This window comes from Acipenser ruthenus, chromosome 10, assembly GCF_902713425.1.
Source record: "Acipenser ruthenus chromosome 10, fAciRut3.2 maternal haplotype, whole genome shotgun sequence".
NCBI lineage: Eukaryota > Metazoa > Chordata > Actinopteri > Acipenseriformes > Acipenseridae > Acipenser > Acipenser ruthenus.
In genome coordinates this window covers 38,922,471-38,944,033 of record NC_081198.1, presented here as the reverse complement: position 1 = coordinate 38,944,033, position 21,563 = coordinate 38,922,471, and the positions used below count along the sequence as shown (strand labels likewise).

General features: G+C 37.2%; 1 protein-coding gene across 6 annotated transcripts in view; it reads left to right on the top strand.

Moving 5' to 3' along the window:
- The window catches only part of znf385b (zinc finger protein 385B), an 85,427-nt gene that overhangs the window by 29,038 nt on the left and 34,826 nt on the right, over positions 1 to 21,563 (top strand). Inside the window, exon 1 of one of the 6 annotated variants that reach the window (XM_059032200.1) lies at positions 9,437 to 9,455. The exons of 4 other annotated variants lie outside the window; for them this stretch is intronic. In XM_059032200.1, the coding sequence (XP_058888183.1) occupies positions 9,446 to 9,455 (10 nt within the window). In that variant the 5' untranslated portion in view covers positions 9,437 to 9,445. Of the gene's footprint in view, positions 1 to 9,436; positions 9,456 to 18,351; positions 18,485 to 21,563 lie in introns of those variants that run through there. One more of the 6 variants, XM_059032201.1, reaches the window with a different exon arrangement.

Genomic DNA, 21,563 nt, shown 5'->3' with positions numbered 1-21,563 from the left:
GATAGTAAATCATTTGTATACAGGTCAATTACCTCATAAATTATATAAAAAGGAGTTGTCACTAGTCTGTGGTTTAACATGCACAGGTTCCCAAAGTAGTTTGTTGTATATTAAATACATGAACCGATACAATGATTATACTAATAAACTGCAAACCTATATATAATTATACAATGTATTAATTGTATTTTACTGTAAATGATGTAGACTATTTCATACGTTTGATATTGACATGTCAACATGTGTGTCTTCTGCTTCTGATGTCATCACTACCATCAGGGGCTTGATTTCAATTAACTAAAGGGGTTTCGGGCAAATACAAAACAGGGGAAAAAGAGAGCATGTGGGTACTTGTTTTTGTTTTGTTTTATAATCATTAACGATAATGATTTGAAATACCTATTGCTCCTCATTTCACTTTGTTTATTGCATGAATTTATATTTTTCTAAAGTGTTTATAAAATCCATGCCAGACCATTCACATTATGTGAAAGTCACAGCACAGAAAAAAATGCAGTGTTTTCATAGTCAAAACAGGCACTGCAACCAGTCCTCACAGCTGATACTTTGATGTGTTTATAGCACCAGACAGCCATACAAAATATATATTTGGTGTACACATCCACACATTTTTTATTCTGCTAGAATAATGGCAGCTCAAAAAAAAAAGGTTCGTTTTTCAAAATCGGAAGCATCTTAGAGCTCAGTCATGCATAGTTTTATAAAATCAGCATTGTTGCTACTTCCAGTAATAAAGCAAGTGTGATTTGCCAAGAGAGCATTAAGCAAGGTGGCTGTTCCTGCTGCCACTGATTTACCACTATACTGTGTCTATTAGTGTCTTATGTTGCGTTTTTTGATTTTAATAGCAAAGATACTAATTTCCTCCTTACTGTAGTTCCAAGTTTAACTTCTGGGTTACTTTTGGTAAATATCGGTAAGAACATTGTACAGCTGACTTGCTTTCCCTTTTGAAGGATAAATTAACAGTTCCTTATCTGAGTCTTTCAAGTTCAGAAAAGGGAACTTACTGTTTTGTGAAAGTATTTCTGAAATAAGACACACACAAATGAATAAAATGTGCAGCCTTTACATCCAAAATAAATAAATAATAATTAAAATGTAAAGCACATGCTTTTGTGTATATGGGCTGTCCCTCACATGATTAAATTCTTATGCAGATGTTATCCCTGGCATATGTACAGTACTTACATAAAAGCTGCATCTGCATCTGTTGAACAAATACCCCAGATTTCAAACCTCTATGTTGCTGAAAGAACATGTAGCAATTAGATTGAGGGATAGTTAAAAAAAAAATGTAACCACTTAGCCTTGAATCTGTGTCACCCCGATTGACCAGGGTTGCCAAATACCCTACTGACAGTGTTATACAAAGTGTTACCTGTCTGTCCTCTGTACATACTGCAGTATCAGGTTAGTTTACGACTTTTATGTAATGGTTTACATTTTATGTAACAACCTTCTTTGTCAATTTATATGACCTACTTTTAATTGAATGCTATAAAATGTGCATTTATTTTTATTTAGACCCTGTCCACACTATGCCTTTAAACCGTATTGGTTGCCTTTAAACCATATTAGTGCTAAATACAGTTTGCATCCACACTACGCACCATTTAATACCGTACTCGAGAACCGGACTCGAGACCACCTCAGGAGGTAGTCTCGAGTCCGCTTCTAATTAGATTGCATCAGGTAGTGCGGTTTGTCAGACGTGTGAATGCTGTAATCCTGAACTACATTTTTTGTGGATCCTCCAGTATCCCAAAATGCTTTGTGGTATGTTTGGCAAAATACTGGCACCTGAAGGACTTGCTATCAGTGTACACTACGCAATGGGTATTCATTTTTATGCTTTATAAAAAATAAACTGTCAGGACATCTCTGTTAAACTAGTGGGGAAAATAACAAAGGCCCAAAGTTAAATTAGGTGACTGCAAAAATTAAATGCGAGTTAAAAGTAAGATCAGGGATGAACAATTCACGTAATTTGTCAGCTCTGTTTGAAATAAAATTAAGGGGACCAGAATTAGGTTCAGGCAAGATATGAAGGAAAAAACAAAGATGGTTTTGTATTTAACAGCTTTTTTTCTGAGTGTAATTATGAAAGGAATCAACTCAATTTGTTTAAAGAGACATTACCTGATTTTAAAAAATAAAACCCGAAAACTTCAAGCCCTACTTGTGTGTGTTCGCATTTACTTTTTCCAAAATAGTTGTTTTATTTCTTTTTAGCAATATCCACCTCTATTAATATGAAGCATAAAACGTTATTTTAAAATAAAATACAGTGCATGGTGGGATACTATTGTATTAATTTCCACTGTTCATTGCGCTGCTAGGAACTGTAACCAAACTATTCTAATAGTGTGTGAACGAATTAATCCTGACTAAACATGAAATGGTACTTCAGTGTGGACGTTTTGAGCTGCATTAATTAGAACAGTTTCGAGTACAGTTCTCGAGATCGGTTATGTAGTGAGGACAGGGCCTTAGCTTATTTCTCTAGGTTGTAAGTGGAATTGGGATTACACTAACCATCAGTGTGGATGTGGAGTAGTGGTTAGGGCTCTGGACATGCAGGATATTTTTTTCACAAAATACTTTTACAAAACATGGCAAAGCTGTTTTAGGAAATTTATTTTATTAATTGTTGTAAAACTGTAACAGTATGTTGCTTTGTAGAATTATGTCACCACAAAGATATGTAGCATTGGTCTGAAGCTCCTTCAGTTGAGAATAGACATACTTGGCACAGGAACAGACTTTAAGCATAAAGTTGAAACCCGCTTGATCTACTCAATAACAGTTACACATGTAATGCATTATGGACACTTGAATTATAAGGAATAAAAAGGGTCAAGCATCAAGCAAAACAAGTGATGGAGTATGCACAAAGACAAAATGATTTTTTACAGTGTGCTGAAAAGAGGGAAATAGGGAAAACAAACAACGTGTCCTAATCCTAACACACCAAATCACTTTCATCATTATGAATGCTGTACTTTAAAAATAATGTACGGCAGCTAAACAGCAATTCTTTTAAACTAGTTAAAATCTAATTTACATTGGTGACCATGCCAGATGTGTCTTGACTTGTGTTGGGACACCAGGGTTCACACATCTATAGTTCTTTTGAAACCGTGCCCCAGACTCATACTGTATATAGATCATTCTGTTCATTTTCTCATATGCAGAATTCCTGGAGCATTGGTTGAGTGCCCCCTTTCTCAGCCACCAACACCACTTCCTATAGCACTTGATTTTCCATAATTAACTAGGGCAAACCATTCTTATTGTCCGAGATCAGGCTCCAAGGTTGTATGGCTGCAAGCTAAGGGTATATTGCATTATAGGGTCAGTCTACCATAATGTAAGTGACCGCTGAGTGGGTTTCTGAGTAATTGTTGACTTAGTATTGCAAATTAAGATTAACGGATACAAGTAGAATTTGTGTGGAAGGTTGTGTTGCAGATAGCTTGCAACTTGCACAAAAAGGTTTCCAATGGAAAAATATGATATAGTGCTATTTTTAAGTAGCTGTTAAGAACCTTTTTTTTTTTTTTTTTTAAAAGGGAGCAAATCTGCTTCTTTAGTCTGCTAGGTAATAAAGGAAGTTCAAGTATCGAATGTTCTTTCAAATTCTTTCAAATGAACAACAAAAAAAAACTGTCTAGGGTGCATTGTATAAGCTAAATCTGATTCAGCAAATCCAGACATAATTTAACTATCATATTCCCAAGACAGTGTATTGATATTAAACAGGAGCTACAGTATGTTAGCATAGTGTTAGCATATACTGTAGCGGCACACCCTACAGTTAAAACCCTACGAGCAACACGTAAACTATGTTACTGGTTACATTCACAGACTAGTGCTCTCTTTTGTCAGAGTTAGTTAATGTCATAGATTGTTTGCTCTTCATTGGGCTTTTTCTCAGGGCTCGATAATCCCGCCTTGGCTGTATTAGGGCTGTGCAGAAAGTTTCTCCAAAATATTACATTTTTGTCAAATTGGATACCAAGCTAACTTTAAAAGGTTATTTTATTTCATAAATAATACATTTGCCTCTGAAACTTGTAGATATTTAATGTGCAGGAGGCAGTAACCTGTATTTTGGAGTCCTTTCTTTAGATCTAGTGGTGTCCTATGTATGTCACACTTTATAGTATTAAATATATCTGAATGACTTCTCTAATTGTGGTAAAACTTTGATACAACATTCTTTACCACAAATGTTATTGAGGGAATCATAATCTGTGGATATATGGAGAAATCTAGACTGTAAGTCGCATGGTGGATGAAGGACATGGAGAGTCAATTTTTCATGATCGCGAAGGCTATATATTTTGTACATTTCAGCCTTAGCAGAGGATGTGTGTTTCTAATATAATTGTTATAATTCTTTCCTGTGGGAAACTCTATCTGTATCTACCTGCGTGCCTCAAAACACGTATCTGTGCTCCAGATGTGTGCGCACTTTTCTCACTCTCGTTCCAGAATGCGAATAGCAGCTCCGACCCCGCATAAACCCTTCACTTGTGTAAATGCCCTTATGAGGCGTGTAAGTCCTTTGAGAACACACCCCTATGTAAATTTAAGAGCATGTGCTTAAAAAAAAAAAAAGCTTTAGCTGACAAAATAATTTTGTGTTTTAATGTTTCATAACATTACAGCTGCACAAACAAAGATGAACTGATTTTTAAAGTCTCAGAAATTTAACATGACAGTGAGACCAGGAAAGAATTGTAGCGAAAAGAATTGCAGCTGATATATATATATCCTATATATATATATATATATAGATAGATACATCTATATATATATATATATATATATATATATATATATATATATATCACAAAGAGAGAAAAGAGAGGCGCTTTCCTCCACCAGGACCCGGCTCTGCCGCACCCGCTGTTGAGTCGACCCTGCTGGGTTGACTTGGCCCGGCCACTCGGTGTGTGCGGCCTAAAAAAAAAGAAAATAATATATATATATATATATATATATATACAGACGTGCTCAAATTTGTTGGTACCCTTACAGCTCATTGAAATAATGCTTCATTCCTCCTGAAAAGTGATGAAATTAAAAGCTATTTTATCATGTATACTTGCATGCCTTTGGTATGTCATAGAATAAAGCAAAGAAGCTGTGAAAAGAGATGAATTATTGCTTATTCTACAAAGATATTCTAAAATGGCCTGGACACATTTGTTGGTTAATTAGTTTCTTCAAGTAGTATCACACATGTCTCCAATCTTGTAATCAGTCATTCAGCCTATTTAAATGGAGAAAAGTAATCACTGTGCTGTTTGGTATCATTGTGTGCACCACACTGAACATGGACCAGAGAAAGCAAAGGAGAGAGTTGTCTGAGGAGATCAGAAAGAAAATAATAGACAAGCATGGTAAAGGTAAAGGCTACAAGACCATCTCCAAGCAGCTTGATGTTCCTGTGACAACAGTTGCAAATATTATTAAGAAGTTTAAGGTCCATGGAACTGTAGTCAACCTCCCTGGGCGCGGCCGCAAGAGGAAAATCGACCCCAGATTGAACAGAAGGATAGTGCGAATGGTAGAAAAAGAACCAAGGATAACTGCCAAAGAGATACAAGCTGAACTCCAAAGTGAAGGTACGTCAGTTTCTGATCGCACCATCCGTCGCTTTTTGAGCGAAAGTGGGCTCCATGGAAGAAGACCCAGGAGGACTCCACTTTTGACAGAAAAACATAAAAAAGCCAGACTGGAATTTGCTAAAATGCATATTGACAAGCCACAATCCTTCTGGGAGAATGTCCTTTGGACAGATGAGTCAAAACTGGAGCTTTTTGGCAAGTCACATCAGCTCTATGTTCACAGACGAAAAAATGAAGCTTTCAAAGAAAAGAACACCATACCTACAGTGAAACATGGAGGAGGCTCGGTTATGTTTTGGGGCTGCTTTGCTGCGCCTGGCACAGGGTGCCTTGAATCTGTGCAGGGCACAATGAAATCTCAAGACTATCAAGGCATTCTGGAGCGAAACGTACTGCCCAGTGTCAGAAAGCTCTGTCTCAGTCGCAGGTCATAGGTCCTCCAACAGGATAATGACCCAAAACACACAGCTAAAAGCACCCAAGAATGGATAAGAACAAAACATTGGACTATTCTGAAGTGGTCTTCTATGAGTCCTGATCTGAATCCTATCGAACATCTATGGAAAGAGCTGAAACTTGCAGTCTGGAGAAGGCACCCATCAAACCTGAGACAGCTGGAGCAGTTTGCTCAGGAAGAGTGGGCCAAACTACCTGTTAACAGGTGCAGAAGTCTCATTGAGAGCTACAGAAAATGTTTGATTGCAGTGATTGCCTCTAAAGGTTATGCAACAAAATATTAGGTTAGCGGTCCCATCATTTTTGTCCATGCCATTTTCATTTGTTTTATTATTTACAATATTATGTTGAATAAAAAATCTAAAGCAAAGTCTGATTTCTATTAAATATGGAATAAACAATGGTGGATGCCAATTACTTTTGTCAGTTTCAAGTTATTTCAGAGAAAATTGTGCATTCTTCGTTTTTTGTGGAGGGGTACCAACAAATTTGAGCACGTCTGTGTATACCCTTCAGCTTCTGTTTCTTTCTTTATTTCTGTATACTGTCTGAAGGCTGTGCTTCACTCCGCTGTAAGCTAGGCGCTGCTCCAGTTGTGTGACTGCAGCGGTCCAGACTGATACTGTCTGTAGGCAGTGCTCCACACTGCTGCAAGCTGCATGCTGCCTCAGTTGTGTGACTGCACGCTGTCCAGACTAGACATCTGGCCCAGTACCCTCGGTGCTTCAGCGCCCTCGGTGCCGGACGCTTGGTGCTTCAATACCTCGGTGCCATAGGGCCTCATTGCCTCAGTGCTTAGATGCTCCCTGTATCGGTGCCCTCGGTGCATAGGTGCTTAAGAGACTCGACACCTCTGTGCTTCAGCACCTTCGGTACTCAGACGCTCCCTGCATCAATACTGTCGGTGCCCCAGACCCTCGACGAGACGTTCTGCTTAATCTGCGCAGCGTCCCAGACTCAGACCCTGTGCAGGAGGCTCGCAAAGTTCACAGGAGCGGCTTCCTTGGCCAGCTCAGCTGAACTTTGTGCAGCATTAGAAGCCCTGTCCTCGCCCCTCCTCCAACTGCCTTCGAGCCCGTCACAGAGCATACCCTGTGTACAGGCTTCAGCCCACCAAGCTTGGTCTCCTTCGAGGAGCAGTAAGCGGGCAAGGCACAGTAGGCAGGCCAAGGATATCTCGGACCTGAAGAGCCAGATGGCTCAGGTCCTAGAGTACCTGGTCAGGCAGCATGCTCTTCCCATTTCCCCAAAGGCTCTTCCCCCTGCTCCTGCCCCAGGTTGCCTCCGAGACTAGTGTTACCCCTCCATCGAGCTCAGTTCGCGCGCTTATGGAGCGAGCCTCCAACTTCCTCCAGGTCCCCTGGAAGGCATCGCCTGAATAGCGGTGCTCTGTGTTCAGACCGGCTCAAGCTTTACCCCCCTCCCCCCCACCCCCAACCTTTTCCAGTGTTCCTGGATTTTGTGGAGGAGGTACAACCTTCCTGGCACCAACCGGCCACGGCGCTGAGTGTCTCCAAAATGCAGCTCCGCTGGCATCCTTGGAAGATGCAGGGGCGCTGGCACTAGCGCAATTCCTACTGGATTCCACCATAGCGGCCCTGGTGCAAGCCCATCCGGTAGGGGGGCTATCTAAGGACCCTGTATGCCCTAACGGCCAATGCAGGATTACGGAAGCCCACCTTAAAAAAGCATACGCAGCCAAAGCGCAGGTAACGCGCCTGGCCATCACGGCAGGTCTCCTGACGGCCTACCTAGATGGCATACTACGATCATCTTCTCTTGATTATGTGTGATGTAGAATAAGAGAAAAAATAATCAATCCAGAAAATGTCATTTGTCTGGTCCAGGGCATAAAAGACACAAAATGCATAAAATATTTTCTGACAGTAGTGGACCATACCAGGTAAATAGGCTTTCTCTAAGTCAGTCTTTGAATTACAGATATAATAACTTACTCTAGGCTCAGCATGTCAGAAAACTGGAAGTGTGACTGGAATGACCTAAGGCCTTTGACCTGATTTTTGCTTTGAACAAGGTAATATTATCAATGTTATGAACACAAGTCCCAACTCTTCAGTGCAGTCGTGACTAGTATTCATGAAGAATTAAGGGCAGTGGATGTAGAGTGTGGTGCAGGACAGGCACAATCAATGCATAAAGGTCCACATTTTGAAGGAGGACCTTAATAAAAATACTTAATTTTATTGAGACAAGAGTGATAGAGAATTAAGTTCAGATTTTAACTCTGGTTTTAAAATATTAATAAGATAGTAAAAAAAACATTTTCATTTTTTTTTTTTCAACCATGTTTAGATGCTGCAACGGCTCCCTTGAGACAGCAGATAGTGAAGTTTAATCTACATAGAATTCAGTTTACTGAAATTCCTGAATTGGATATCACAAGAGCTGGAGCTTGCAGATTAGCTCATGGGATCTACATCAAATTACCAAAAGAATTCATGTGGAATTAGACTGGCCCTAGAAATACATTTATGATGCCCCTGTCCTCATAGCAGGTTTTTTAAAAATAACTCCTCACAGTTGTTTTTTGTTTTGTTATTTGTTATTTTTTTAAAAGCTGCTTTTAAGATTGTGGTGCCATAATTAAATGACATGGTAAATCGTAGTAATTAAAATGCAGTTCAATGTAAGACATTTCAGATGTTCAGGTTTCCTTTTAATATAGTCCCAACAAACAATGAAAGTATAGTGTGTTTTTCCTTTCTTCCCCATCTTCTTTATTCAATACGTCTCTATTAGTTTAATAATGAAATGTTAGTGAAGCTATAAATGCTTCAATACATTAATTTAACATTCAGTGTATTTTACAGTATATTATATTACAGTATATCGCTAGCCAGCTCAGTAATGCTTTATAGATGACGGAGAGTGCCTAGGACTTGATTTATGGAAACTAGATTCCTCCTAGCTCTCAGTCGGAGTCAGAAGGTCTATGCAGTAAAACTGATTCATTCAGACTGTAAACCCACTGATTTGAATAGGCTATCAGTTCAATTCAAATTTTAGCACTTCACGTTCAAAATCTCAGTGGAGTGACCTAGATTTTTCATAGCTTCGTGGTTCAGCATGCAGAGGTGGCTGCAGCTGCTGACAGTCCCTGCATTGTTTGTTAGTTTCATTTCAGGCACAGGGTACAACTAAGTAAATGCATGTTTTTGAAATCTCACGTTCAGCGTTCCGTGGAAACATTGCAAGATTGGATGGTTCCATTAAAAAAAAAAAAAAAACTTTTATTGGAGTTTTTCACTTGCTAAATCTGAAGCACATATCTTGTACTGTTGCTTAACTTCTTGCAAGGTTGAAACATGCTTTTGGGTAAGTAGAACCATGTGTACTTTTCTTTAGGAAGTGCTGTATTTCTCTTTTAAAAGTAGCACAGTTAATGTTATAGTATAGCTATTTTACTCAACAGTTGTATTAATCGTAGTTTGCAGCTGTTGGTGGTTTCATTGTAACCACATGTATATTGTCATTTTAATTCCTCTTTTGATTGAAATATGTTTATTTTTACAAAATTTCTGAGTTAATACATTCTAATTATAGTGACCAATTGATTTACAATAAACCTAAATAGGGATATGATGACTAGTTAATCTGATCTCAAGGCTGTTCAGCTATCTATCATGACATTTAGGCAGTGTTTATGTCTACTGAATTCTATGGTGAGTAACAACAGTTTGCAAAGGCATGTTTGCAAATAAGAGTAGCAAGCACATATTTTAAAAACAAAAATCAAGATCACATACAGGATAGGTACGTTTATCTGGTGAAAGTGGATGACTAAAGCAACATTTTTTTGTATGTACTTTTAAAACATGCATTTTGCTTATTAGATTGATATTCACTGGGTGTGGATATTTTATGGGTTTATTAAACTGCAGCGTAACATTCCATTTTAAGGATGGATCTCATTTAAATCTATATAATGCATTTAATGAATAGTTGCCATTCTGTCTTTGTCCTACAGTAAAGATAGTAGTACATAGGTTTTAATACCAATCTGGTAGCTTTCTAGCAAAACTCCTTGCCTTCCAGTTGATGCCAACATTTGAATCTGCCATACAGCTGGTGGAATATGCTCTTCAGACATCAGTTGCGCCAGTCAGTGAATTCTGTAATTCATTCAATCAGTGCATGACCAGGGGCTGGTAACTAATTATGACTGTGGTATTACACCAAGAGGCTGGTGAATATGTCAATTCATCGTCATGTTTCAGGTTAACCATTGAATGACTTGGCCTAGTCAATGAATATAGTTTGATCACTGCTGCTGAGCTACACATCTACATTTGTGTTTAAATAATTTTAAAAAATCTGTTCTCTACCCACATTGTTTCGTATAGCAAATATATATATATATATATGAAAGCAATAATACTTTTCTTACATACTACCTAAACAATTTTATTTTAAGGTCTGCTTATTCTTGAGTTCATAAGAGGATTAAAACACTACTCATTGAATACTTAACGGATGTTTGCTGCCTCCTCCAGCTGATCCGTGTCTTCAACAATACAGGAGCTTGAAGGTTCTCCTGCCGGCAAGGACAAATCCAGGTTCCGGGGTCTGCCTTCCTTGTGTTTCGTCTCCACTTCAGGGTAGAAAAAAATGTATTTTCAAAAACAAGAGTAATTAACTATTTAGGTATTCCACTGAAACAGCAATTCCTCCACCAATCTGTGCACGCTTTGTCTTCAAAACCAAGTAGACGCAGAGAATGGCTTAGGACCCCCCCCCCCCCCCCTCGAATGTTTCAATTCTGTTAATTTCATACACAGAATTATATTATGTCCCACTCTGATGCTACATATTGAACTTATGAAAGCATGTATTCAAACAAGAACATTGTTTGTTTTAAATGTTTTTCTTTTGCATGTGAAATTAAAGTCCATATCTCACAGAGAAAATCATTTTTTGGCAAGAGGAATGCGAGCGACACGCCCCCTTGTCTGCAGGTCGGCAATTCTGAATGTTGTTCTTGTATACAGTTAAACCAGGTAGCAGTTCATTTATGGCAATAAAAAAAAAAAAAAAAATCTATTTCTATATTTTGGTTTGTTGTACCATTTATATCTTGCAAACAGTGTTTACCGTTTCCCATCCACTTCAGTAATAAAGCATTGTTTATATTACAGGGCTGAGATGACTTGCTTGGTCAGGTATAGCTCTTGAACTTCATTCATGAAAGAAACACTTACGCTTTCCTTGATTTAGTGAAATTAAATAGGCCTAACCTCCTTGTGAACTGCACGTAATTATTATTATTTCTCAGCAGACGCCCTTACCTAGTAATGTGCATATGAACGTGCTCATGTTTATTTTCTTTGGGTAGTTTTGGGCCACTTAGTTTATTTGATAACGGCTTATTGTGTAATAATAATTATGATAATAATAATAATATCTGACGTCTGAAAAAACAAATGCAACACTTGCAAAGAACTGATTATGCGCAGTGGATAGCCTAGTAGTATTGTGCACAGGGTAAGAAAAAAAAAAAAAACTATGGTAATCATTTTTATATCTGTATGAAGTGTCTTATAGATGCAGCTATTTAAAAATGTATTTTTGATATCAAAGTAAATGGTATGAAATTGTTTAAGACTGGTTAAAAAATAAATAAATAAATAAATAAATAAATAAATATTGTGGTTTCTAAATGGTTCTGCTATTGTCAGGGGAAAATGAATCAATGGTCACTTACTTGATGATTGTCTTCGTGAACAGCTGTCTTCGTAAAGGTCTGCGTGTTTGGGAACTTGTGTACCAGTGTCTTACAAAAGAGAAAAAATACATGTTGTACCTGCCAGAATCTGTGTTCCGTGTTGTATGAAGTGATCATTGCATTGTGTGCTGACGAACTCGTTGATTTTACTTTCACGGAATACAGTTTTTTTGTTTGTTTTTTTTTCCCTCCACGCAATGCATTCCCTTGCACCTATCTGAGGTGAAATGTATTTTTGACACCGTTTAAACATCACGAAATAGGCCTGTATGTATGATTGTTTTGTTTATGCCATAGACATGTGCATGCAGGACTGCCCAGTCCCTGACCACATTCCGGCGCCTCCTTAAGACTCGCCTCTTCAAACAGCACCTGTAGAACTCCTCTGTTTGTATCCTGGGACACTATCACCCTTCATTTAAATGTGCTCTATTTTGCTCTTATCTGCCCCCTATTTTACTGCATTTAATCCTGTACTTCAGAATACTGTAATCTGCCAAGTGTTTAACCTGTAGTACTTTGTATGTAATCATATCCTGATGTAACTATCACTATTTAATCATATCCTGATGTAACTATCACTATTATCTGCTGTATTATTGAATTGGGGTTTGTCACACTTGTACTTTGCTTGAACAAAATTTATTGTATTTCTTGCTCTTATTGTATTACTTGTATTGTAACACTTGAAATGTATTTGCTTACGATTGTAAGTCGCCCTGGATAAGGGCGTCTGCTAAGAAATGAATAATAATAAGTTCGAAATCAGGGCTTTTTGGCGGAGGCACTCAAAAAAAGCGTTACGATTGTACATTTCTTAGTTAGAGCGCAAAAGTATAAATGGGATATATATATATATATATATATATATATAACACTAATATAGTGTAGTTCAATAAAATATTCAGATTGTAATGTGAAATAGGTGACATATGGACTTTAAATGTATTCCTATCACACAAAAAAGCTCAGTCTTTCCACAGTGTTTGTATGGCTCATAAGATCGTCCATTGTTATCCACACAGCAAGTCTGTAATGCTTACTCAATTTTAAACATCATCTTGTAAAATCCTCTACTGTTGTAATTTCAAGCCACATGTTCAAAGCCCTGGTGATTTAACATATGCCAGATTGTACTCCAGTGGTTTTTAAACAAACATTTCCCTTGTTTCTTATGTGAACCTTTGTCTGTAACCCCTAGATAGGTCACCTGAGCAGCTTGCTTTGTTTCCAGTCTTATTATTTAACTGTTTTACTGGCATTTTAAAAGAAACTCTAAATTGTGTAAGGCTTTGTGGTAAAGAGCTTTGCATTTAGGGCTTTGCATTGCATGAGAGGCCCTTCCAGCTGTACTTAATTTCCATGGAAACCATAGAACTGAAACAATAGAAGAATAGCATCTAGTAAAACCAGTTTCTGAAAGCTAAAAAAAAACAAAAAAACATGTATGAATGACATAATGGCAACCAATCTAATGTCTCACTTGTTGTAGAGCATTTCATTGCTAATATGCAGTGCCTGTAATGTTTCTAATGTATTCCAGCTAAACAATGATGTTTAGTGCTGCAGGCATTAGATAATTGACCATGGTAACCGGGGTGCGATTACAAACAACAAAACATCATTGCAGGCCTTGATACATCTGTAGTACACAATTCTAACAGTTAAGAGAATCACTAAGTTACATTTAAACCAAATCAACTGCTAAATAAAATCTTTAGGAATCTCATTTGCCAAATCTGCCATCATGCAGGATAAATGCAGTTATTATTATTTTTATGGATATGGTATAAAAAGGCAATAACAAAAACTACCTACGCTTACAGCAACTAAATTAATGTTAAAATGCACTCATGACAAGTACTTGCATTGTTGCATATAACCTCAGAGTAAAAATTAACGGTTTGAAAAACATACAATGTGCTACTCATGTCAAGGTCGGAAGTGCCAGACTGAGATTTTGTGAAAAAATGATGCAGCATTTACCAGAAGAAATCATGGTAAATTAAAAATCTTTTATGGGGGGGGGGGATAAAAAAAAAAAAGCAGAACCAGAGAAATCCCCCCCTCCACCCCCCCATCAAATCGCACTCTGATAGTAATAGCTAAATGTCCAAGCCAAAATGTCGTCTTTCTTTTGAGGTTTGATAGATATTTATCATTTACATTTATAAAGTGAGTGAAAGAAAAGATAAGTCTTCAGATAAAATGATTTTGAAGGGAAGCATTATTTGATTTGATCAAGTGTGACTGCAAGTAGAAATACAATTCTGCACATATAGAAGTTCAAAATTGAAATGTGAATTTCAACGTAATGCTACATTCATTTTACAAAAACAGGACCAGAACAAAGTGCCCTAATATAACAATTCAAGAATAAACGATTTGTTTTGTATCCCAAGATGTGTTGAGAAAATGAAGTCATTCTTCTTCATCTTAGTGTTGTGTGTCATGTACGGATAAGTTCTCAGCCAACATAATTTCTCAGATTAGTCTTTGTCATTATAATTTCTGAGTTCAAATGGTTAGAACATATCTCAGGGATTTTGTTGTTTCATTGTATTTAATTTTATTTCATCAGTAGAAATAACATGGTCAGTGGTGTTTTCTATCTTGTCGCATCTGTGCAATACATCTGTTTATTTTAACAGAAAAAGCCTAATGTATTATAGTTTAAAACCACACTTTTCTTTTTTTTTTTTTATTTAGTAGTTGCCATTTAGTTTTTTTGTTGTTGTTGTTGTTGTTCTCCCCAATTTAGTAGTGTCCAATTATTTTGTTTAGCTCAGCTCACTGCTACCACCCCTGTGCTGATTCGGGAGGAGCAAAGACGAACACACGCAGTCCTCCGAAGTGTGTGCCGTTAGCCACCCGCTTTTTAAGACACTGCAGACTCACCACGCAGGCACCCAGAGCTACAGCGTCAGAGGACAACGCAGCCCTGGGCAGCTTACAGGCAAGCCCGCAGGCGCCTGGTCAGACCACAGGGGTCACTGGTGCGCGGTGAGCCGAGGACACCCCGGCCGACCTAACCTTCCCTCCCCTGAGCGGCACTTGACCAATTGAGCGCCGCCCCCTGGAAGCTCCCATCCTCGGTCGGCAAAGGAATAGCCGGGACTCGAACTGGCGATGTCCAGACTATAGGGCGCATCCTGCACTCTACACGAGTGCTTTTACTGGATGCGCCACTCGGGAGCCCCCTACACTTGTATGTTTTAAACTGTAACCATATTGGACAACTCTCTAGCTACAATTAAACCAGCAAATCAGCTCAAGTTTACTATACAGTAGATGCATGAAAGATTTTTTTTTTCTTCAGATAAAGAGATGGTCAGATGCTGTGAGCTCCCTTAAAAGGTATGTAGGATTGTGAGTACGGACTATTAAGATAAGCATATGTTCTTTTATTGAGTCATTATGTGTGATTTTTATTTGGATTATGCTGTCTGTACTGGATAGTTGGCCCTTTGCAATCCATTTTGTAGAGACCCACAGCAAGATGAACTGAAAGCAACTTTCTTTTAATTCATTTTATTGGCAAAGTACACAAACATGTTCTGGCATTTTGTAATAGTGGGTTTTGTTTTCAACAGTGGTAGCATTAAACACAAGCTACAGCATGAACTGATGTCCTTGCAGAAGTATATTTTTGATAAATTACTAATAAGAGAGACTTCACAACCAGTACCCTTGAGCAAGGTACTTTACCTAGATTGCTCCAGTAAAAACCCAACTGTATAAATGGGTAATTGTATGTAAATATAATGTGTAAAATAAAATAATGTAATTGTATGTAAAAATAATGTGATATCTAGTAACAATTGTATGTTGCCCTGGATAAGGGCGTCTGCTAAGAAATAAATAATAATAATAATAATTTAAAAAATAAAGGTGGTATCTCTTATCTTACCAAAACAAAATGGTGACAGGGATGAAATACATTCTTTGTCACTGGTATATTGAGGTCTAATAATGTATTTATTTTTGTTAATGGGGTTATTCATATGTAGTATGACTTTAAACAGAAATACATTAACATTGCAAAGTATTGAGACAATTATCTGTAGCAACATTACTGGACTTGCATAAACTTCTGAAAATATATTCTTGTCATCTATGTCATTTTCGTTTTGATATTTGGTTTTCTAAGTGGTTAATAGCTAAGCTCATACTCTAATAGGATGAAAACCTGCTGCATGGCTACATATCTAAAAAATATATTAGGACAGAAGTGATGTACAGTAAAAGGAATGTCTGATTCAGAATTGGATTCACTGGCAGAATATATTTCACTGCTCAAATTGGCTGTCTTCAAATACAAGGAGAAAAAGCAGTCTCTTTGTTGCTCAGTATTTTCAGGCCTGTCTGTATTGTATGTTCATTTCCTAAGTTAAGTGTATTTGTGTCAAAGCAAAATGTTTTTACATATTTCTACTTGAGTTTTTTTAAAGTTATTGTTGTGTTTGTTTTGAGAGCTTCACATAGTTTTTGATGTAATTTAATGTACATTAGTCATTTACATTTAATTTCACTCAAGTAAATACATTCCACTATAAAGTTATGTAGCCTATTTAAATCTGATGGAAATGTTGGTTTCTTTATGACACGTATTTCAAGATCACATTCCCTTTTATAAAGGAGTTACATAATGCTTTTAGAAATAGGTCTCCCTTTACACAGCTCAGCCAGGCAAGATAAATTACTTTCAAGATGATGATGGCTAGGATATTTCCCAATTTTGTATACTACTGTAGGTTTAAAACCTATACTAGACTGCCTGTATTTTTTAACTGCTCATCCAATTGCCATGAAACTTGATTTAGACATTCCTTAGCACAAGATATTGAGGTTATCAGGAACTGCTGGCCCGAATTTGATGAAACTTCCAATTTAGGTCACTGGCATACTTTTTCACTTACTGACACCTGGTCTAATGACTAATGAAGGCTAACCGTTGGATTTGCTTTTGCTTTTTTTGTATTTTATGGTGTTCAGTTCCATATGCTGTTTCATTGGTATTTCATTGACCTAATATGTCTGAAAGCACTCTGAGATATTAGCTTCATATTTGGTATTCAGCTGACACCATACCAGTAATTTAATCTGTCAGCTTGTATAGAATTGCTTCCTTTATGTTTCCTAAGTTAGCACACTTCATTTAAAATCTTTCCATGTAGAAATGAATTAGGTTATATAATGTAATAGAACAGGTATTAAGACTGTAGTGTTGAATTTTTAAAAGCGAGATCAGTGTATGAGTCACATCTATAAATAATTCTGTACTCCTCTACAGTTTTTGAAAAGTTACTGCATATGTTGGTGCCATATTAATATATGGTAGAGTGTGTATCTGCATGGCAATATAAATCCAGAAACAGACTCATTAGCTTTTCAACATGATATTAATCTTGTTTATGCTTGGTTTGGAATTAATTATTTGAAACCGAACAACATTTCCAAAACCAAATGTAAGATTATCTCCCCATCCAGGAAACCAGCTCCGGGGTGCGGGGGGTCACTCATTATAAGCTCCTGAGGGTCTGGGTATATGATAACTTGCTCTGGTCACAACTTGATGATTATGTTTGCGGCTAAGCGATAAGAATGTTGGGGTTTATTTTTTGTGCCCCTCCAAATGTTGTTTTGCATCTTTACAGGAGTTTGGTAAGACCTATATTACAGTACAACTGTTTTGTCTGGGACCGATTTCAAAAATACAATACTAAGAAGCTTGAGTCTGTGCAAAAATGTTCTTGTAGGATTGTTTTGAATGACTGGAATTGGGATTTTACTCGTGATGACCTTCTTAGTTGCTCTTCTCTTAAACCATTAAGTGTCAGAAGGTCCTATTCTATAAGGTTTTGCATTCACTGTGTTCTACCTCTGTCAGTCTGTGCTCGTAAAAGACCTGGGCTGAGAGGTCTCCACAGAGCTGCTCTGACCATCAGTCCTTATCGCCTTCAGTTGTGTCGTTATTCTTTCTTTGGCACAGCCCTTCAGGATTCCATTGTGTCATTGTCAGGCCTCTCCCAGTTTAAAACTGCTAGGTGAACTAGTTTTAGTTATTAAAATATAAATATCTTTATCTTCTTTTAATACTTTTAGTATTTGTATGTACGTGTGTGTGTGTGTGTGTGTGTGTGTGTGTGTATTTGTATTGATATTATTTTGGATGTATAGTAATTGTTGTATTGTTTATTACTGAGTATGCTCTACTTAGCTCTCTCTTTGTATTAATGCTGCAGTATTGAGATGAACCTGTGCTGGCCCTGTGGGCACAAAGTGAATAAACTAAACAAAACTAAACATGAATATTGTAACATTAAGAATACAGCACTGTTGACACATATACCTGTATGTGTTTGAATCCACACACAGTATGCTTATATTTGATCTGGTGATGTCACAATGGCCAATACGCCCACCTGGTATCAGCTTTCAGGCAATATATTTTACGGTAATTCTAGGTGTAGGCATGAATAATGAAGGGTTTGTTTAACTGTACACTGTAACACCTTCCTGCTGCTTGCAAGCCTGCTTCTGTACAAATTGTGCTGAAATGATGATGATATTTAGCTCCAGACTAAAGAGTGCTGCTATGCTGACTAAACTACACATTTAGGTAAGCACATGAAATGAGCTGTTTTTATGTCTGTTTTTAAGAGTACTGATTTATATTCTTTTATTGTTTACCGGTGACTTGAAGAACGAAAATAAACTGTTCCTTGCATGATATAGGTAATTTGTTTTGGTTAAGATGGTAATTCTACCAACAGATACTTTATGTAGCTAAACATTAAGCGCTTGGAAACGTGCTCAAACTGGTCTACCGCTATGCTCCAAGTAAAGCACAGCTCTGGGCTGCATTCCAAGTACTGCACATACTTTTGTAGAATGTAATGTTTTAATTGTACATTTTTTATAACTGGCTTAACAGAATTTTCTGTAATAAGCATATAATGTGTTTATAGACACCCTCAAGAGAAATATATTTTACCTAAATTGTTGGTGTGGTTTCAGACCTCTTACAGTATTCAAAATGTGTTTTTGGAAGCTTTGAAATATTTTGCATCTGTTTTCATAATATGTTGGCACTTCTCTGTAAATTAAGAGAGTAATATCCCAGTTAAATATTTTGAGCATGTGCCAGTGTAGATGTGAGTATTTCATCTTTTAACTACCTTAATTAGTTACAGCAATGAGATTTCATATACGTGCTGTAAAACCTTGTGTCAAAAGATACAAAACCAGATAAAAACTGTCATTAATAGGTGTAATTTACACGGGAGACATGGGGGACATGCCCCCCTCACTTTTTCATTGATGGGGAAATGTCCCCCTCACATTGCAGTACTAAAACTTTTATTGGTATAATCACTGGTCAGTATAGAAGTCAATGGGAAGAAAAATGGGATTGGATCCGGGATCGCTGGAGCCGGATGATGAGATGGTGTTTTACTACAAGGATCTGGATCAGGCTCCAGTGATCCGTAATGTTGATCCTATCCTGGAGCTGCACACACCTTAACTAGGGAAACTGACCAATGAGAAGTGAACATACACTTATATTTTATTATAAAAATATAATAAAAATAGCATACTAATAAATAAAATACTTGTTCCTACCCTGAACTATTGAAAGCAATGTAAATGGGCGCCGGCGGTCAAAATACAATAGGGCGGAGTGAGACCCCAGCGAACAAATTTGTCACTTCAGAAACTGCACCCCCTCCCTCCCAGTTTTGAAACCAAAGTTACACCACTGGTTAATGTACTGTATCATTACACTGTAATGTCCATTTAAACATAGGGTGTAACATTATTACGATTAACTTATTTCTTGTCTTTCTCACTGCAAGCCTATTAATAATACATTCTTATCCAGGATCATGTAAATAATGACATTACGGACAGATGCTTTCATTTTGATGTTTATGTTGTACGACTGGTTTATACGGTTTATCTTCAGAAACTGAACATAGTAGCAATGATTGTTATTCATTATTATATTTTCAGCCCTGTTGGGTCATGTGATGTAATCAACCAAAACAAATTTTAAAATTACTTAATCAGCTATAGTATACCTTAATGTTCTAAAGAAGGATACATTTTGTCAATGTTTTAATATACAAATACATTGTATAGTAATTGCAAAACATATTGTATAAAATATTTGGTGCTGATTTGAAAAACTTCATATACAGTAATTATTTTACTTTCAAATGTTAAACAATATCTTGAACATGCTGCATGTTTTTCTAGATATGATATAAAGGTATAATACAAAAGTAGTCCCCAAAGGGCAAAGGAACTGAATTCTCAATTATCTCATCTTCCACCTCTACAGTGAGCTCATTCAAATCTGTTCATTAATGTGACTGTTGACAGTTTCATTTTTTAAGCTTCCTAATTTCTATACAGTACAAGTTTAAAGAAATATGCCGTACATGCATGGAAGATCTGTAGGTGAATATGGGTCAAACTGCAAGTTGCATTCCAGGTCAAAAGGGCCTAGAAACTCTTGCACACCAAATACAATCCTATTAATGTGACCTTGTGATTTATGATTTGATTTATTAATTTGTAAAATATTTAAATTCTGCTACCTCATTTACTGCAGTGGGGAAGCGTGGAACAAAAAGTCGTACAGGCCTCATACTCTTGATAAAGAGCTTATGAAATTGCACATGTAAAGCAAGCATGGACCGCTGTTAGCTTGTTCTCACACTAACCATGTACACATGAAATAAAGCTGCGTAAGCCGACTATCAAAGGTTCAATCAGTCATTACTTCAATTGTTTTGCCAATCTTGTGATATAGGGTTGTGCAGAAACCAATGTTTCTGCGCATCAAGAGTTTTCAAATGATATCATTTGCATCAGAATATCCCCCAAAAAATCATAAAATCTAACATGAATAGCCTAATGACTTTGTTGTCATTGTATGCCAAATATTGGTCGGCCAGGTCATTAATTTCTGTCAATACAGGGATTGCCCAAAATGCCAATCCGCATGGTTCTCATACTGAGAACAGTTGAATCAATATCTTAACTAGTTTTTTATGCAATGTAATCTGCAGTTGCCCTAGCTGGTGTCAGTTACAGTAACACATGCTTTGCACATTACATTCCAGTCTTGTAGGGAGGAGATCTAGTAATATATTATCAGATGGAAACTACTGTAGGCTTCATTTAGTATGGCGTTTTGGTGTAACATTATTATTTTTGCTCTGCATTTTAAATTTTTTTTTTTACAAAATATCTTAGAATGAAATGTGGTGCAACAAAAAACGATTCTTTTTTTCACTTTTCTTTTTGTCTTTTGGAAAAGGACACTGGGTTTTCTAGGTTTAGCACACTTATTTGATTTTTTAGGTTTTAGTGTTTTGTTTGTTTGAAAAATTAGGTTTTATTGGAGTAAGGTGCTGTAATTATATATATATATATATATATATATATATATATATATATATATATATATATATATATATATACCAACTATGCTACCCAGCTCCTGGTCCAGGCCCTGGTACTCTCCCGCCTAGACTACTGCAACTCCCTCCTGGCTGGCCTCCCTGCGTCCGCCACCCGTCCGCTCCAGCTCATCCAGAACTCTGCTGCCCGCCTGGTGTTCTCTCTGCCTCGCTTCGCCCACGCTACTCCACTACTCCGCTCGCTCCACTGGCTCCCGATCACCGCTC